Source organism: Orbicella faveolata, unplaced genomic scaffold (genome assembly GCF_042242905.1).
Source record: "Orbicella faveolata isolate gen_17 unplaced genomic scaffold, um_ofav_v1 contig_48, whole genome shotgun sequence".
In the NCBI taxonomy this organism is placed as follows: domain Eukaryota; kingdom Metazoa; phylum Cnidaria; class Anthozoa; order Scleractinia; family Merulinidae; genus Orbicella; species Orbicella faveolata.
The window spans coordinates 7,959,810-7,979,799 of NW_028301578.1; the positions used below are offsets into that span (position 1 = coordinate 7,959,810).

General features: G+C 39.8%; 2 protein-coding genes across 3 annotated transcripts; both read left to right on the forward strand.

Annotated features, from left to right (window-relative positions):
• Positions 1-650: 650 nt before the first annotated feature.
• On the forward strand, positions 651-6,170 carry LOC110053135 (uncharacterized). Its single transcript, XM_089281300.1, has 2 exons — positions 651-1,031; positions 4,813-6,170. Exons 1-2 carry the CDS (start codon positions 977-979, stop codon positions 5,205-5,207), a joined length of 450 nt encoding a protein of 149 aa, XP_089137426.1. The 5' UTR covers positions 651-976; the 3' UTR covers positions 5,208-6,170.
• Positions 6,171-7,570: 1,400 nt separating this feature from the next.
• On the forward strand, positions 7,571-18,491 carry LOC110053134 (heat shock 70 kDa protein 12A-like). Of its 2 annotated transcripts, XM_020759322.2 has the most exons (5): positions 7,571-7,882; positions 8,545-8,870; positions 9,100-9,327; positions 15,810-15,978; positions 16,665-18,491. In XM_020759322.2, exons 1-5 carry the CDS (start codon positions 7,864-7,866, stop codon positions 17,735-17,737), a joined length of 1,815 nt encoding a protein of 604 aa, XP_020614981.2. In that variant the 5' UTR covers positions 7,571-7,863; the 3' UTR covers positions 17,738-18,491. The 2 variants fall into 2 exon arrangements, with proteins under 2 accessions (XP_020614981.2, XP_089137347.1); XM_089281221.1 differs by lacking the exon at positions 7,571-7,882 and having other exon boundaries at positions 8,298-8,870.
• Positions 18,492-19,990: the final 1,499 nt, after the last annotated feature.

Consider the following 19,990-nt stretch of genomic DNA (forward strand, 5'->3'; position numbering starts at 1 on the left):
AATTTCTGCCTTGGGACTCCTTGCTCATTCCATTAGACTTCTCAGCTTTCATTGCCATCTCTGTTGTACACCAGCCACATGTATTTTTTCAGCCACAGCTCAAAAAAGTTTAGTCCTTTGGAACTGGAAGATGTTACCTCTGTTGTCAGTTGCGTCAAATGTGTGCCAATTCCTTTTATAAAACTGGATAACCCACCCCCCCCCATGGGTAGCTGAAAATTGAATGACCCACCCCCCCTTACCAAGTGTTCTAAAACGGAAAATCCAGCCCCTCTCTGCTCTGTGTGCAAAAAGCAACAGCATTTTCTTATGTTGTTCAATCATCACGTTTTTGGTCCCCAGAAGGGCTACGGGCTCCTCGATTAGATAAATTGCAGGCCCCGCCTAGGCAATCATTTGAGCCGTCACGCAATATTTCCCCACAACGAATTGCGTGACCCTCCGGGGTTCTTAGACAGTCTTTATAATTTACAAGGAAAAATAAATCACTCAGAAAATTTTCGCCATATATTAGTTAGTACTAACAGAAGGCCTCTCATTTCATGCATCGCGTGGTCCAACGAAACAGGAAAAAATATTTCAAGTAACCATGGAGAACTGCTGAAGAAGCACGTTTCACCGTAGATGACGTCAGTTTGTGTTTTCCCTTTCAGGGTGGGGGTAGAGGGAGGAGTGGGAATCACAGACTTAAAGCATGCGAGCGAAACCACATCTGTCGTTATTTGGATAGGTTCTATCGATACAGGAACGCTATCTGACTGAAAGAGAAAAAACAAACAAACAGATAAAACAAACGGGAAAAGAAACACGCAGGTGTTTAATTAATCCACCCATCCCTCGCCCTCTTGAAGCTTTGCACTAATCCAACGCCCACGAGGGAAATTTTTCATTCGGTATTGGCCGAGGTGTGCTGAAGCAACGCTTACTTATTGAAGACATTTGAAGTGTCTTGTTTTACGTACACAGAAAAGAAAACATGAAGGTCGCTTTGTTAGTGGCATTTTCGTTGTTCTGTTTACTTCGGACGAGCGGTAAGTTACGATTTGATACTTGTATGTCAGTGGTAAACTAATATTTGTTTCAACGTAGCAGCTTCATGAGCCTTAATTAAGCTTATTTTTCCTCGTTACTCTCGCCTTGGCTTTTGCAACTTTGTAATAGGCTAAAGCTGAGATCTCTTTTCCTCGTAAATGTGTAGTCTCAAGGGATTTTACGCAAATAAGTTTTTTTTAACGTGAGGTAAATCTGCCATGTTCCCTCAACTGCGTGACAATTCACAGTAGGAGCAAATATTTAGAAAGAAGCGAGTACTGCTGTTACACATGTTGGCATCTAGTCAATTTACGGTCTAATCCGTATTCTAAAAATTCCTAAATATTTCTTTGAAGAAAGTACATTAGATCTCAGAGATTTCAGATATTGAATACCCTACAACAATGAACATGCTTGATTTACATTGCATATGTTCTTGCTATTGAATAATTGGCCGAAAAATGCAAACTAGCTAATCACTGATGTAAAGTTTATATGAAATATTTCATTTATGAACTGCGGTTATAGATGAAAGTGAAGAATGATCATCGCAGTTAATTTCCAATTTAAGCAACTGGAAAGAAGAAGCCTGAAAAAAAAAAAAAAAAAATCAGGGCTTCAACGGGATTCGAACCCGTGTCCTCCGCGATACCGGTGCAATGCTCTACCAACTGAGCTATGAAGCCACACATTGGGAGCGAGGTCAATTAATTGAGTTCATGTCTTCCCGTGAGGAGTGAAATGATGTAAAGTTTATATGAAATATCTCATATATGAACTGCGGTTATAGATGAAAGTGAAGAATTACTCACGGGCACGGTAATGGTCAAAAAACTAGATACCCGGCAGTAAAAAATTCGTGAATTATCAATACAATCGATATCCACAAAAATGATCATTAAAACCTCCCGAGAGTATTTCAGCATTTCGATCTTTGGTCGGAAATACCAAGCAAGTTTTTACAATGTTTTGGTTTTGCACAAATTGTACGAACTTTGTGTGACTCACAGGCACGATTTTCAAAAACTACATACCCAGCCGTCAGAAATTCTTCCCGTTTTTCCACCAAAATTTCCATTTGAATCTGCTAAGATGTCGGTGTAGAAATACTAAGCGATTTTCGAACTTCAGGCCAATTACCTCGGCAAAGTAGTTCAAAAAGCTACAAAACGCTTGAACGTTGTCCGCCAAAGGGAAATATGGATCTTAACTTCCCGTGTAACACTTCAGTTGCGTGACAAAGGTTGCACATGGTGTTGGTTTTCGCGCCAAAAGGAACTTGGCGTTGGAAGCGAAGCGAAGTTCTCAGTTCTCTAAAGTTATTTATACGGTAAGCTAAACGGCAAACGTATAAAACGACGCAGCTAGTTTGCCCAAGCTCGAAAATTTCCTGAACCTGCACAAAGCCAAAATTATTATTGAAATCGCTTGACGTTAACCTAAACAAGGATTGGATGGGTTTTTCCGTGGAAATTCTAGAATAAATTCAGACTGCCGAGTATGTAGTATTTTAAAAACACTTCCCGGCTGCCGGGTATCTAGACACAATGTAACAAATATCTTCTAGTTATAACTTCATGCTGTAGAATCATTGATGAGCAAAAATTGATTATGTGTACTAAAGGCATCCGCGGTCGAACGTTGATCAATACTCTTGATTGAAACCCTAGATCGATCCTTGATTTACCCTTGATTGACACTCGATCAATACTCGATTGAAACCTCGGTTGACATTCAATTGACACTTGATCAACATCTTGGTCGACAGTCGGTTGAGAGTCAAGACACTCGATCAACATCTTGGTCAACAGTGCATCATTAGAGTTGACTAATCTTTGATTGATGCATATGAGTTGGTCGACACTTGGTGGGCTATTGACCGACTATGGAGTAAGGGCCTGTCTACAAGGAAGGAGGGTTACCCTAGCAAGGGGGTTAACCCTAGCTGGAGGGTAAAAGATGGCCCGGGTTTACAAGTAAAATTTTACAGGTAATGTACGGTTACAATCAAAGGGTCTGGAAACAATAAGAAAGTTAACCTGGGTAGGCAGGTTAACCCTACAGGTCTGGAGTGTTTGCGAGGGAAAAAGTTAACCCGCCTGCAAGGGTAACCCTAGCACACAGATAGGGTAACCCGCCTTCCCGGGTAACCCGGTCACCCCAAAACGCAGACCATGCAGACTGCAGACTGCAGACCGTGCAGACCATGCAGACTGTGCGGACTGAGTACTTTTTTTTCTAACACTTGACACACTCTTTTCACTTTTAATGACAAAATAGTGTTCAATATGTCCTATAATGTTTGTTATTTATCCACAGGCAGCACAAACTCACATCTGACTGTTGATTCACGCGTTTAATAGACTTTCTATGGGAAATTCCCTTTACTGGTCCTAAATATACTAATATCAAGCATAAAAATAAACTTCCATACATTCTGGGTGCAAATTGCATCAATTTTTGACGGGTTTGTGGTTTTATTTAGTTTGTCCAATTTGTTGTTTTGTTTTGTTTTTTTGTTTTTTTGTTTTTTTTTTCAATTTTCTTAGTCTTTGTTCTCCTCTTAACTGATTCATAAAACAAAGCAAGGACGGTGACTCTAATTAAGCGACCTTGTCCCACAAATTGCCTTTTTTTCTTCACAAAGTACAGAATCACCATTAGACTAGGAGTATTCCCTCTTTCGCTTAGTTGAACATGACTGTAAGTAAACCTTGCTCGCATGAAATTTTTTTCCTCGAGGTTTTCTTATGCGTCACGCACGATGGACTAAGCAAAAGAGGGACCACACGCAGTTTAAATCGCCATAAAAACAAAACTGCAATAAGGACAGATAAATTAACCATCGCATCAACGCATCACGGCAAACGTGCTGCACTGAGAATTTCAAATGCTATTCGGTTTTTTGGGATCTTTCCATGCGCTAGGTGTTTTTGGAGTGATCACAGTCACACTCCAACAGCCACTTGAAATTACATTTTGTATACCAAGAGTAGAAAATGCACATGTTACGTGTGACATTACATTACAAGTGAAGTTTATTTCTACATTTTAAGATAGCTTTACTTAAGCATATTTAGGACTAAAGGGAGTTTCCCTTGCAAAATCTGTAACACATCAACAGTCTCATACCACCGAGTTTGTGTTGTCTGTGGATGAACAGAACCAAAAGATATGCAAGTCAAAAGTAAATGCAAAAACAAGAATAAGAAAAAAAAGTACTCAGTCTGCACAGTCTGCATGGTCTGCGGTCTGCAGTCTGCAGTCTGCAGTCTGCAAGGCCTGCATTTTGGGGTGACTGCAGGTTACCCAAGCTGGCTTGTAAACACGAAGAAAAAAAGAGGAAATGTGTGTCAGTGCTAGGGTAACCTGCTTGCTAGGGTAACCTGCCTTCTAGGGTAATCCTCTCTCCTTGTTAACAGGCCCTAATTGTTGATCAAATGTCAATGGAGTATCAATTGATCGGGATGTCGATCGAGTGTCAATCAAGCTGGAGTATCAATCAACACTCAACTGCAGATGCCTTTATATAATTAGTAAACATAATCCCTAAAATGTAGCAACAAACCATTGTTTCCTGGTGTACCAGTACACTGAGGGAATAACCATTACACTGTAACTGCCTTTCTTTATGAGCCTTGGTTAAATTAAGCTGTTGTATGTTGTTGGGTCTTTTGTATCAGTTCTATTGTACTGGTACACGAGGACAGACCCCAACAAACAGAACAGAATGCTAATCATCTGATAATGATTTTGAGTTGTTTTGCTGTTTGTATACAGGTGCACAGATACAGTGTTCAGAGTGCGATAGTTCAGTTTCTTATGACGATTGCCAAAATAAAACAACAGTGGTGAACTGCTCCAGTGTCAATGATCTTGCTTGTTTTCAAGCAAATGTCAAGTTTGAAAAAGGAGCTGAGAAGATCCATATATTTCAAAAAGGATGTCTGCAGAAAAGCTTTTGTGAAGATTACAGCAAAGGGGAGATTGGTGAATGTATTACTCGAAAGGAACGGGGATATGAAGTTGACTGCAGAGCAATGTGCTGCCATGAAGATGATTGCAACATGAAAGATCTTCTTGTTGAGAATGAAGACAACAAAGGTTCAGCATTTGCAATCAGTGTTATGATCTTGCTGTCTGGTCTGTTACTCACGCTTGTCAATATCAACTAACAGTTATGCCCTTATAATCTCATTCAATTATTATTATCTTTTTAATAGAGCAGTAATCTTGAAATAAGTTAGCCATGCTGTTGGTTATGTTTTCTAGTTAACATTGCTTAATAATGCTGTTAGTAAAAGTTAACATATCAGAGAGAGTAGAAGGGATTGACGAGGAGAGTAAAGAAATTCTTGAGGTTGTTTCCCAAGCAAAATTTGAGAGTGTGCTTGTCCTAAGGGCAAGCTGGAATTCAAGTTGTTTTCAAGCCCGGCTTTGATCTTCTAAATTATCTCTCATTCCCAAGCTCTTGTATATGATGACAGAGATACAAAGTCAGGTTTTTCTGTCAGTGTTAAATCTTTTTGTCTTCAGGAGTCTCAGTACCTTCAGTACATAATTTTTCAAACAAGGATCTCTTTTTCTCAGCGAGTCTCTTATATTGTTCGGCATCCATTACGTCCTAATATTAATTTTAGTCTGTTCATTCTAATGAAAGTGGGAACTTTTGTTGTCCACATATGTGTATGTTATCAACATAAATTTGAATCAAGAAGAATGCCTTGAGGGAGTGGGGAGGAGAGTGTAGATAAAGAATTTGTGACAACAAACATAAATGTGTTGAATATGGACAAATCAGCTTAAGACTATGGGTACACTGTAGTTCTTCACTTTCATTTTTTGATCAAAATTATTTGATGGAGGAAGCACAATTACCATGCGTGTGGGTGCAGACAATAACCTGTCGATGTGACAGCCCCTGTAAAAGATAACTGAGAAATCTACTCATTGTCAAGAATCAGATAAATCACAGCACAAATTCAGTGACGGAATCCCAAAAGGGCAGAATGAAAATAAAATGTGCACTGTTTTACTTGAAAAAGAGTGGGGGAAAGGATTCTTGGCCCTTGTTCACAAATTTTATACATGTTAGATAGATGTCTGTACCCAGGGGTGGATTAGGGGAGGGGAGGGGAGGGGAAAGGAATAGATTGGGTGGCCAACCCCTCTGCTACATGTAAATCCACCAAAAACGTGAAACAAACACATTGACCCATGCATACTAGGAAGGTGTAATAAATTGTTGCTGTATTTATCTTTTTTGCTAAATAAAATGTTAAAAAAAAATTGTTTAGTGGTGTCATCATTAGGTTATGGTGCATTTCAAGTTTTCATCTTATTTTCTTTAAATTGCAAGTGTATTAATCTCTGACAGCCTCTGCAACTCCTCTAACTTTGTTGCGCGTTGTATTATACTAACAGTTCAGTGGCGGATCTAGGGGAGGGGCCCGGGGCCCCAGCCCCCCTTATTTTGGGTAAAAAAGAAAGAAAATCGCAGAAGATAAGATAAGATAAGATTAGATAAGATAACTTTATTTATACACGGTTTTTTCCATCAGTCAACAAAGTTACTGGACTATCGACCTATCTGCCTAACTATAATAAAAATTAATAACAACGATTTAAATTCAAAAAAGAAAAAAGAAAAGAAAAAAACTGCTTTTCATGGAGGCCGTGTCTAAAAATTTACTTAAAATTAAGATATTACTTTAAACTGTGGCGACTTAATTTAGAGTTGAAATCGGTCAGTGAAGATGCTTGTCTCAGGTCTATAGCTAAGTCGTTCCACAACTGCATGAGCTCCGCTGCACGAAAAACTTCTCTTAAGATAATCAGTTCGAGGTTGTGGAAGAAACAATTTGTTTCCGGTATTCCTTAAACGATAAGAACTTACATTGTCACGATATACGAATCTTAGCTTGATCTCAGACAATCAGAGGTCATACCATGTACTGTTTCATACATCAGGATAGACTTCTTTTCCAATCTTTGATAGTAGGGTCTTCGCCACCCTAGTGCCCGGAACAAATCATCCAAATTACTATCATAGCTCGCAGACATTGGGGTGCGAGCAGCGCGATTTTGAAGCCTTTGCAGTTTTTCAGAAAGGAAGAAAAGCCGCCCCCGGCCCCTTAGCACAAGGTCTGGATCCACCACTGCAGTCATTCCAGTCTCTTCACGCCCTTTTCACGCCCCAGGTCATTCTCGCCGTGACGACATCTTAAAAGGTGCAGCACTGGGGACAAGAATAACCCCAGGCAAGAGGGCTGTACATACATTTTTAAATTATTATACACTTTACAGTTGAATCCAAGGCCAATATTCTCCCAGCAAGCGTGCAAAATAAAAAATTTATTTAAATTCAGATTACCGGCTCTTTTGAATTACATAACTAGTATGAATCGTCTCAGTTTCCTTGAAAAGTGAAAGAGTGGACTTCAATATAATCGCACTTGTTACAGTGAGCGCACTTCCGGTTTTGTTTTTCGCTGAAAACCGGAAACTGTCACACTTTGCGAAAACGGTCGCAGCTCACTAAAGTTAATAACATTGAAAAACGATGTTTCATTTCAAACCACTAGCAATTTATGTAGAACTAGATAGCCTCTGATCACCTGCCAGGTTATCACAACAGAAAAGAGAAAGAGTCCGTCGTGAACAGTAGCTGAAAGTAGTTGTGTTACACTTACCGGCAGATTACCGCATTGCTGTTGTTACAAAATCCTTGCTCATTGTGTTTCCAGGAACTGACAACGCCAGAAGACGATTCTCTCATCATTTTACTTTGCTATTCGCTTGGTCAGAGGTATTGAGGAAGTTATCCCTAACATGGCATTCATATTAACAGGTAATATTGAATAGAGTCGCATGCTCAGTTTACAAGCACTAGTAGTTTGCTCGGAGTACCGTTGCGCAGTCTGGCATGGTCTAGATTGTTTTCTTATTTTACGCCACGTATATAATTTTTTTACCTGCGGAAGTCGAGGACGATTGTACAAATGCCCTTCAAATTTTCCACATTGTGATGGTCAAGCTTAACGTCCAAGGAGTTGCATTATAAGCTTGTGATCTGTATTTTTGAGAAAGTTTGAAAACATGGACGCATTCTGAAAGAACAAGTTTCATCATCAACGCCTGTCGCGTGTTGCGTTCAAACGCTACGCCATTTTGTTTAGTTGCTTTTCTCTTATCCCGCCAGTAATTGCAATTATGCCTCTAGACGGGGCAGTTTTCACTAAATATGCTATCGTTTTGTGCGCTAGAGCTCACTTTTATTTACTTATTTGTTTGTTTGTTTTTTTTAATTTTAATATAAGTAATCAAGAGTCACTGCTTTCACGAAATCAGACTAGTCACGCCAGAATACCTCCTTAAAAATGCACAGAAATATAGCTCGTGTGAGTGTGATTTTTTATTTTCTTCCCTTTACGTTTCTGTTCTCTTCTTTTGACCATTTTGTTTACCTTTTTTATTGTTCCATTGTCACTCCATTTGTTTTGCTTTACATAGGTCTCAGAGACTTACTTTTCGGCAGAGAGAAAAGTTTCCTCGCTACTGTTGCAATCGATCTGGGAACAACATACAGCGGCTTTGCTTTCTCACTCAACAAGGAACAAGGTGAAAACTCTATGATTTTCATGAATAAAGACTGGGTAAATGAACAAGGCCATCGAACAAGCAAGACACCCACATGCCTGTTACTTAAACCAGACCAGTTATTCGACTCGTTTGGATATAAAGCGGTAGAAAAGTATGCATACCTGAGGAGCGTCTACGAAGCACAGGATGAATTCTTGTTTTTTGAACTTTTCAAGATGGCTTTGTATAATGATCAGGTAAGGCCCTAAGTAAGAATGTATTATTATCATTATCAATGTCATTATCGTTGTCATTGTCGTTGCCGTTATCGTTATCATTATCATTATTATTATTATTATGAAACGGAGATCTATTTTCTTTCTGTATCTCGCTAAACAGACGGATTCGGTCAAACCTTATACATATACTGCGCTTGCGTCCAGCGTCTAGTTCTCACTATCTTAGCTTTATCCTTATGTTTATTAGGTCTTGGAATTAAAGAGCACCCTCCTCAAAGCATCTAACGGGAAAGCAGTAAGAGCCATTCCAGTATTTGCGCATTGCATCCAGTTTCTTAGAAACGAAGCACTCAAGGTCATTCGGCAGGAGACTGGAGACGTCAACTGGGGTGTGAAAGACATATTATGGGTTTTAAGTGTGCCTGTTATGTGGACGGCAAGATCAAAGCAGTTTATGAGGGAGGCAGCTTATGAGGTGACGTCACGATATCTTCCCGTTTTTTAACTGTATGCGTCCAAATTTGGTATCAGCAGGAGCCATAATCGGGGACGGAGACCGTAAGCGCGCGCCATTTCAAGTATTGGGGTTGTCCCCATGATATTGGACAATAATTCTATTTTTAGAACAAATTGCGCCATCACCTGCGGCACACGCGCGTACATGCTGCAAGGATTTTTGCGGATGTCGCGCGGGGGAAATGGCGTCCGAAATTCCCGAAATTTTTCATGTTTTTGGCCCACAACTAAACGCGTTTACGTCTGTTGGAAGTTTGCTTAATTAAGTATCTTCGTCGTAAGCTCCTCCAGTTTGAGTGAAGTAAGACCGTGTCGAATTTAGGTATGTTCCGCTTTAAGCTTAATATATATCGCTGACCAAGTTGTGTTCCGACGGATGCTTCTTTTACATGAGCTGTATATTACTGCACTTTAAATTTCACATATTTTGAAGATTAACAGCTTTTCCATTACACAGCAAAAAACTAGCTGGATATATTTAGATATAGCAGTGCTTCAGGACTTCATGGTTTCCTAGCTCCTCTTACCACACGCTTGCGAGGAATTTGCCAGTCTATCGCGACCGAAAAGTAAAACAAAATAATTGCTACTTAGAGCTTCGCCTGAATTGTAAGCAACGCTTGATGTTTCATCAAGGCCCAATAACTTTACGTCCTCAGATACTGCTCAGTTTTATTTGTGTAAAAATCCAGTAAATTCTCTGTTGTCGATGAAGAGAGCGCCCGCCGATGCGTGTTTTGTACAGTCAGTAAACATGACAAATTGGACTTCCGCCGCCGCACTAATTCGTACATCGAACTCAAACAATAACTCTATAGTTTTTAAATATGTTTAAGATTGATAAATGTTTGAGAACATATTTAAAAGCTAAGCTGGAAATATGTGAATAAAGCAGAAATAATCAGCAAAGTTACAATGACGCTTTCTTTAATCAACTTCGAATAACGATTTCGATTTTGTTGATCGAGTTATCAAACTCCTTGTTTATTTTCATTTTCGCAGTGTAAAACTTCACTATGCTTATGTTGAAGAAACACACATGATGTTAGTAGCCTTTTTTGCGTTCGTGAAATTTGTTGCAGCATCTCAGCACAAAAGATAACGAAAGAAATCTTTGTCAAACACCGACTCGGATTGAACGTGCACGAGCTGCACTATGCAAATGAGCTAATTGTACGCGTCAGACTTTCCTTTCAAAAACTTTTGCAAACTCACCAAACAAGCAGAAACAATAAGAAACCATCAAAACAGGTTTTGGTTATGATTAACCATTGTCTGAGAAACTCACAAATTAACTCGATACCAGAGTAGAGAGTTTTCTTGCTATATTCTTAAGTCATGCAGAACAAACGCAAAAACATACGCGTAAGCTTACAACTAGCGTGAGCAGATCTTATTATTCATTTCCAGCGCGAGATTGAATTCTTGCTTTCTACCCTGAAAAACCCACCTTTTCCGTTAGTTCAGAGCATAAAACTACGTATAAGCGCCCTGGTTCGTATTCCCTGCCTTATTCCCTGCCATCGCTGTGAAAAATACGCAAGAGAATCTCTCAACTCTCACCATTTGATCACACAACGTGACAACATCCACGCGAGAGCCCCTGACATGTGCGTGAATCCGCGCGGATATATGACGTCAGGATGGCGCGATCTGTTCTAAAAATAGAAAAAATTGTCCCATATCATAGGTGCGCGCGGATCCTAAGACTTACGGTCTCCGTCCCCGATTATGGCTCCTGGTATCAGCCATTCAGAGCTCTAGCCTTCTGCTGACGTTTTACGAAAGATAATCTCGCAACTAGCCAATCAGAAGCCTTTTCTGCCCTTATATCCAAAAATATTTAGTTACTGACCTTATATTGGCGGAATTATTGCCTAATTTGGATATGGTAAAAACCCAATCGTCCCTTTTTTGTGCACGGCATGTCGGGCCCATTTGACCACGCCAGTGCTTTTTCGGCTCGACTGCGTTTCGCCAAAATATGATCCATGGCGTGACCAAACTCGTCTGATGTGCCGCCGAAGTGTCTATCATCACCGATTCCTTCTCTTCTCGTGAAGAATGGGACATTCGTCCTCTTCCTCTTCCTTCAAGCCAACCTGTCTCTGACCGCAACCTCTGGCTCCCTCCGTGTGATAATCCGAAATTTCCATTTAATTTCTTTATTTATGATCCTCCGCCACGTCTCTTTATAGGCCCTTCCCTTCTGCTTTTACCTTCGGTTGCCCATGTTAATGCAACTACGGATTTTTTTTCCCGATAACATTAATAAAACATGACCAGAGCCCATGACCAGACATCTACATCTACATCTACATTTATTAAGTTGATAAAATCTTGGAAGACATCACATCAACTGTACATAAGAACTAAAATAGAATATCCGTCCCTCCGTCCCTCCGTCCCTCCGTCCCTCCGTCCCTCCGTCCCTCCGTCCCTCCGTCCCTCCGTCCCTCCGTCCCTCCGTCCCTCCGTCCCTCCGTCCCTCCGTCCCTCCGTCCCTCCGTCCCTCCGTCCCTCCGTCCCTCCGTCCCTCCGTCCCTTCGTCCCTCTGACTTGTCACTGATAATCTAACTTGCTACAATTCTGTCCTAGAGCTAGCTTTCCACGAGGCTTATCGTCGCTCAAATAGCAGCAAATAACTCTCCTGTATGCCTTTTGAGGCCAGGAAGACTAAGTTCACCGTCTTTTCGTTGAATCATGAATTGTACAATTTAATTAAGAGTGCTTTTAACATGAAATTGGAGTCTAAATCAACACGAACGTACAGATATCAAAACCGCGGCGGAGAGCCAATCTATTGCTTTCTAAAGGTCTGCATCGTCCTAAATGGACTGAACAAGAGCTTCCTACATCGAGAATCGATTGAAATTCAAACAAACTAGGCCATAGTTAGCAGTAAGCGAACACTCAACATTTTGTCGTTACGTCAATTATCGCCCGGAAGCCACGCAAATAAATTTCTTCCGCGCTAGCGAATCACAGACAGTTCTGATACTTAGCTAAGCCGAGAACGCCTAAAATTGATAAAACAAGGAAATTCTACTCACGATCAGCGCTTGAACTCATGTTCTTCTCTCTCCTCGTGGCCATGTTTTGCTCGCAAATAGCAATGTCCCGGATGTACTTCAATTTTGTCGAGCGCGGAATAGCACATCCAGATTTCAACAGATTTTCTTTCTAAGTCTTTAGCTACATCAAAGTTCAGAGCAAATGACGCCAACAGCAGCTAGAGATGTCTAGTCCATTGCACGTCTAAGCCCTAAATCCATGTGGCTAAAGAGTTTTGCTGTCTAAAGCAAGCACAACATTATCGCCACAGGGCAAACGGCCTACTGTTAGGAGGCTAAATGTGACCCGTACGGTTTACACATCTCCTCAGGCCCGCCTCACGTACGATAATGGACGACGCTTACTAGCAAATCGTTAGACTTGGGCCTTCACTGGACATAATGATGTCCTCGGGCAGACTTCCTTTAGACAGCAAATACAGAACGCTAATCGGTCGCTCCTTGTCAGAGTCACCGCGCGAACTGAATTCAGACGAGTGTAGCCTGGGCTAAACTTAACGCAAATTGGAAAGGGGGGAGATTGGGGGGGGGGGGGGTCGATAAATAATGAAAAAAATACCTAAATAAATGAAACATGCGGCAAGGAGTTTCTACATTTCATGCTAGGTAAGATTTACAAGCTGCTGTCATAGCGAAAGCAGAAAAAACAAACAAACAAACAAAGAAATGAAAAAAACAAATAAATCAAAGAACACCTGATTCAGTCTTTAACACCGTTTTCATAAATCCAGACATATATTTCAAGGGAATAAGACTGCATGACCCAGAAAGGTCGAAAAACGAGCGTGTCTAATTTCTGTCGATCTTTCTAAAGCATTTAGAGTCAAACTAGGGAATTCCCTGAGTAGTTTAACACATTCTGTGCCAGTATATGTCTGAATTTATGAAAACGGTGTTAAAGACTTTGCACCAAAATAGCGGGCATGTTTTTGGAAAATCGGTTATATATATATATAGATCTAGTTCGTACAAAGGAGAATGGACTACATCTGTTCATTTGAATCCTTTATTGACCGGACGCGTTTCGGCTTACGCCTTCTTCAGGGGTCTAAACTGCGTTCGGTATTACAGTTAATTATATTACGTGTTAAAGGTACTTTCATCCGTAAATTGCTTAATTGTATAGCATAATTGTGTATGTACATCAGTTACGAGTTTGCGTCAATTAGCGACCCTTACAACGTATGTTAAAAACAATTTGTGTACCCAGAACTTTGTAAAGATCACTGCAATTATATTGAATGGTTAGCCAATGCGTTTGTTAAGTCCATTTGGCTGCATGGAATTCAGTTTCTTTTGCCAGAATATCTCCTGGTGTCTAAGGAGATCTTTTTTCTGTTCGTTGCTTATATTATCTTTCCTGAGTCTGGATTTATGAAAACCGTGCTAATTTCAACACAACCACCCTGACACTTTTCCAAGAAAATACACAGGCTTTTTCACTCGATCAACCACAGGCACTCTGTCAACACACAGCCTACTCACCCACCTTGCTTGTGTCTGGCTGGCTGGCTGCCAGCCCCTAAGACCGCAGGGCATCACTGGCCAAGGCTGTCCTGCAAAGAAAATGAGCAGTTTTAACTGAGGAATGTGCCTCTCTCTGTGACCCACCCCACCCCCCTAGGGTTAGCTCCTGGCAGCCCCGCTTAATATCAGCGGGTAGCCAGGTCCCAGGGCTATCTTCCCCCACCCTCCTTGACGGAAGCCCCCTGGCTTTTCAAGCACCGCAAAGACCTCCCTACCGGCTATTGCCGGCAGGCAGGCGCGAAAGTTTTGCCCCAAATTTGACACGGTTTTCATAAATTCAGACATATGTATATTCATATTTATTTATACATATATACTACCACATGTGTAGTATTTGGGGCGGCTTTTTAAGCTTAGCCTCCATCCTAGTCTTCAGCACTGCACTGATGAGGCCCAGAAGGCCGAAACAGTACTGTCTGCAGTTAGTTATATATATATTTATATATGTATGTATGTATGTATGTATGTATGTATGTATGTATGTATGTATGTATGTATGTATGTATGTATGTGTGTGTGTGTATGTATATATATATATGTGTGTGTGTATATATCTATCTATCTATCTATCTATCTATCTATCTGTCTGTCTGTCTGTCTGTCTGTCTGTCTGTCTATCTATCTATCTATCTATCTATCTATATATATATATATATATATATATATATATATATATATATAGATGTATAAACGATGTTGGTTTGCCAACGATGATGCCTTGGAGAAAAGGATCCAGTGGATACAGAACGCTTCTTCTTTAAATAATTATAGGTTGGATAAACAGAAGAAGATGCGAACTTTTCTCGTAGGAGGTCTTTAATTCAAGTGGACGTTTCGCCCATTCGGGCTTCTTCAACACTAAGAATATCAATACTCGGAATAAAATTTACAAAAAGTGAAAAAGCCTTAAATAAGTTACGAAACAATGACTTACAAAGAGAACAAAGAAATAAAAAAATTTTTCACATAAGATTACATAAGAATTACGTAATAATAAAAATAGCAAAACGCCCGCTAAAAAGCAAATAAAATAAAATAAAATACAGCAGCAAGATGGTGTTAATTGTAGCGAATCCTATTCCTGGAATTAAACTCGCACCTTTTGTTGAGCCAATGGACTCAACAAAAGATCCACTTGAATTAAAGACCTCCTACGAGAAAAGTTCGCATCTTCTTCTGTTTATTCAACCTATCTATCTATCTATCTATCTATCTATCTATCTATCTATCTATCTATCTATCTATCTATCTATCTATCTATCTATCTCTCTATCTATCTATCTATATATCTATATCTATATCTATATATATCTATATATATATGTATATCTATCTATCTATCTATCTATATATATATATATATATATATATATATATATATAGATAGATAGATATATATATAGATAGATATATATATAGATATAGATATAGACATAGATATAGATATAGATATATAGATAGATATATGTACATGACCCAACCCAACAACCTTTTCCATTGTGTGGTTCTTCCTTGCTCTTATAATTACTTGCTCTTATATCAGTTGTCCTTGTACCTCATCTTTCTCTGATCCCTTCATTAATATAGTGTAGCTAGCCTTCATTCAACCCTCGTTCCCGGGGTCCCTGATCTTCCCCTACCGGAAGGGTGAGAAAATGAGAGACCCCGGGAACGGGGTTGATCTTCACTGGCCAGTAAACTCTCATGATTTGCCGCCGAAGTGTGCCCCCAATTTTAAAGTTTCACGTGAATTAACTGTTCTTTAACAACTTTACTCAAGTACACGGTAGTTCGCTGATTTAATTAAAAGTCAGTTGAGGTTCCCTTCAATTTTTACTAGGCTGGTATTGGGTCACGTGGTAACCCAGGGCAAGTGATGATTGTGACTGAAGCTGAAGCCGCCGCTCATTTCTGTTTAAAGACGGAGATCAGAAAAGACATTCCGTCTGAGACCAGGCCTGAAATGCACGACAAAGCTAACACACCATTCTTACTCGCTGACATAGGAGGTAGTTATTCCAAATTGACACTGAATAACTTAATGAAGATTCCAGTAAACTTCCACTTAAAATCCCATTTAAATCTCGTGTGTACTTGAATGGAAAGGGGTTGGGTTGGTTCCTACCCAGTTTTATAGGGTTTAATTCTTTCTCGCTCATTAGCTTACAGCGCTTACATTTAATCTTCCTTTCATTGTTAGAATAATTAGGACTGTGATCAATTAATTCTTAACTAGGGCTAGTGTGGAGGTAGCGTGGCTGAGTGGTAAGGGCGTCTGACTAGAAATTTTGAGATCGATGTCTCAAGTCCCGTTCTAACCATTAGCTGATGTTCTCGCGTCCCGCTTTCAACTCCTCGTTTAGGCTTGTAAACAGCCAACTGGTCTGTCTCCTACCAGTTGGGGTTTATAGCCATGTTATGTTCCTTTATATCGTTAGTTATTTTGGCCACGTAAAAAATTACCTTGAAGGAAACCTGAAAATAGTAGTTTACTAAGATATAAAAACACCACAGAGTTAAAAAAATAAACCATAAAGGATCAAGCATTTTTAAGGATGGAGAAGATTAACACCGACTACAAACAATGAACATGAAAGATTTAGCCTAGGTTTTTCAAGATGCGAAACTGTGACGTAGCTCCTTCAATGATCATTGAGGTTGTAATTGCCTAAGGAGGCTTTTTTATCTTTACTAGGAGGTAGGCTGGACGTGACCGTTTATCAGCAGCATGGTGACGATTCCATTGAAGAGATCTACAAGGAAACAAGCGTTGCGTATGGCGCAGACCTGAATCGTATTACCAGCCAGTTTGAGGATGTCTTAGACGAGCTGTTTGGTGCACAGATGCTGAACGATTATCGCAAACTATTTCCGTCTGATTGGCTTAAGATACTGCAGGAGTTCGAAGCGAAGAAACACGACTTTCCAAATGGAGAGACAAAAATTTGTTTGCCTGGAAGTTTTGTTGCCTCGGTAAATGATTTTCGCTCTCCACCCATGAAGAAATACGCGGAAGGAGAAGTGAAAATTGTCGACGATGAGTATCTTTGTTTGAGTCCTAGTGTTATGCTGTGGCTTCTCCAGCCTTTCATAGAATCCGTCAAGCATAACTTAAGGGCCTTACTCAGCAAACCAAAGCTCTCCAAAGTCAAAACGATTCTTCTATTTGGAGGCTGTGCGAATTCCCTCCTTCAAGAAGAGGTCAGAAATGAGTTTGCCCGTAAATACTGTGTCACTGTTCCTCGTGATGCCACCGACGTGGTTGTTAAAGGGGCAGTGATGGTTGCCCTAACGACAGCTGCTACGAAGAGGAGAGTCGTAGGAACCAGCTATGGCGCTGATTGTTCGCGGAATTTCGTACGAGGTAAACACCCAGAAGAAAAGAAGGTCTTGGTTAATGGCAAGGAGAAGTGCAGAGATTTTTTTAATTGTTTTGTGAAGGAGACGGACACCGTCAAACACGGACAGAACATTTCTGTCACATACCGTCCACGCGAGGCAAATGAAACTGTAATTAGATATACTTTTTACGCCGCTCCCACGTCTGACATCGTGTTTGTCACGGACCCCGGGGTAACTGAGATTGGAAGTGTCTTGGTTCACTCTCCTGACACGAGACAAGGATTAGACAGAGATATTTTAGTTAGCTTGTATTTTGGAGGAACGGAAATGATCGCGACGGCTTGGGATGTTACAAGTGGAAACAGGGCTCAAACAACATTGGATGTTTCTAGTTTGTCCCGCTCAATTTCAGTGCCACGTCTCTAACCAAGGCCGCCCGACAAAGTTTTCTTCAAATTTAACGAATAAAAATCGTGGAGGTTAACAATAGTTTTCCAACGAATCATCTATGTCGGTAATCAAGCTGCACATTACAAAGGCAACAGATTTGAGGCCATTTTGAATAGTAACTATTTTAAAGCTTTTAAAATGCCAGCAGTCAATTTGCAAAGAATTTGCTTAAGTGGCCTTGGTCGGAGTAATCGCATGGTGAAACTGTGATTTAGTAGCTGAGTTTTTAACCATAGCTAGAACCCGGCGATATAAGCCGGGTTCAGAACAGTAGAGTCAGCTCTTGGGGTGGGACACGCTTGCGTAGCGTACGCACCTTCATCAGTTGCATACCTTAAATAAAATCAAGTATCGCATGGTTGGGATAAAATTTCCACTTGACGTTCAACCTTTAAGTTGTTCCGACAGACGAAGCTTCCAAATCCCGTTCCTTAAAGCCACGTACCGTGCGCTGTTGAGAGTTTTAAATTTTCTTTTTATCCAAGGGTTATTAATTCCTATATCGTATAACCTTAACTTTTAAGTCGATCAGCAAATTTTAATTATGTAGCTGCCATGAACACTATAAAGTTATTCTTTTAATGTGTACTTTGTCTTTCAAATTATTGTGTAAATTTGGATATATTTAATATTCAATTATATATAGTTATAATTCTCCTAGTATAGTTTTTAGTTTTACACTGTTTTAGGAGTAAAGTTGTTAAAGATTAAAGATAAAGATTAGCCACAATTGCTTTACTAACTACTTATTGACCGAGAGTGAGGTCTTTTAATACGGAAAGATCTCAAACCGAGCGATAGCGAGATCAATACGGAAAGTCCTAGGTCTGAGAATTTTCCGTGAAGACAGAACGTTCGGGGTTGAAAGGTAGTTTAATATATGGCTTTTTGTTTGGTTTTTATGGGGCTGTAAGAGAATGATGTCTTAGTACAAGCTAGCCAATCAGAGCGCGCGTCATATCCGCTACAAACACAAGTCGTATAATGAATAAACAATAGCCTCCATTTGACCGGAAAATATGTTCGCATATTTGTCCGCGGACGTTGTCTGTTAGCCAAAGAGTGCTTTACTGTTTGGGCAGTTTTTTTTTGTTTTTTTTGTTTTTTTTTTTGTTTTTTTTGTTTTTTTGTTTTTGTTTTTTTTGTTTTTTCAATAAGACCTGTCTGCGCGATGAGACGTTTTCGTGAATGCAAAACAGTAACGGGAAGCAAAATGGGATAATATTGCAAAGGTAGTTAAGAAAGTTTTAATATTTACCTTGGACTTGTTCTGTTAGTGAGCCTGAGATACTTCAGTGTTCGCCCTCCCCCCTCCCACCTCCCCCATCATTTCTCTTCGACCAAAAAACTAATTAACGTGACATATCTTTAGCTTCAGTTTTCTTTCTTTATCATTTGAGTTTTGCTCCGTTATTTCTAATTACCGCTATTTTCCACTGCGATAGCAATTACCTTGAATTTTGGCAGTTGCAACGGCTATAGAACTAACGATCTGGATGTGATTCTCCCAGTGCTTATCACTCCCTTGATAATTTTTAAACGTGTCATCAGCAGTGGTATTGCACATGATTTAAAGATAAATGGATAAAATGGATAAACCTCTTTCGAATCAAGTCTAGATAACACAGCGAGCTCGAGATTTTATGGCAACTTTCAAAACGGAAAGAAATTCGACTTAAAATGCAACGCGCATGCACATTTATAAAACCCAGCGAACAACGGAAAATTCCGGCCCGTTATAAACCACCAGGGCAGCTTTCTCATTGTAATGTACTTTCCTATATTTATGTTTTTATTTTTGTATATTACCTATTATTTTGTAATCTACGTGAGGTAATAGCTTCAGGGCTCCTATTGATAGCCGTGAGAGACTTTGTAAGCTCCCTAAAAGGGATCGGACTACCCTGAAATTTCTTATCTTTAAATTTTTTACTTTAAATAAAGGTGTCTACCTATCTTATCAACTTTATCAGTTTACAAAGTTTGCAAGGCTGTTTGCATTGACAAATGTACATCCATACGTCTTATTGTAAATATTGCTCATTGCCACAGGGGAAATATTTTCCTTTTAAGTTTGAACAAGAGATTATTTCTTGGTTTTAATTAGTTTTAATTGCTCCGAATGTAGAATTACATCCCCCCTAAGAAGTCAAGGAAATTATTTGCTTGTAAATAGGCAGAAAAAAAAAAACAATGTGAGTGGTATTACAGTGTGTTTATTCAACAGCA

What these genes read in the sequence shown, in the direction of transcription:
- LOC110053135 (XM_089281300.1), top strand. Translation starts at nt 977, where the DNA reads ATGAAGGTCGCTTTGTTAGTGGCATTTTCGTTGTTCTGTTTACTTCGG. An exon ending in CTGTTTACTTCGGACGAGCG is followed by an intron (nt 1,032 to 4,812) that starts GTAAGTTACGAT and finishes GTTTGTATACAG; the next exon opens with GTGCACAGATACAGTGTTCA.
- LOC110053134 (XM_089281221.1), top strand. Translation starts at nt 8,412, where the DNA reads ATGCACAGAAATATAGCTCGTGTGAGTGTGATTTTTTATTTTCTTCCC. An exon ending in TGAGGGAGGCAGCTTATGAG is followed by an intron (nt 9,328 to 15,809) that starts GTGACGTCACGA and finishes AATTTTTACTAG; the next exon opens with GCTGGTATTGGGTCACGTGG. An exon ending in CTTACTCGCTGACATAGGAG is followed by an intron (nt 15,979 to 16,664) that starts GTAGTTATTCCA and finishes TATCTTTACTAG; the next exon opens with GAGGTAGGCTGGACGTGACC.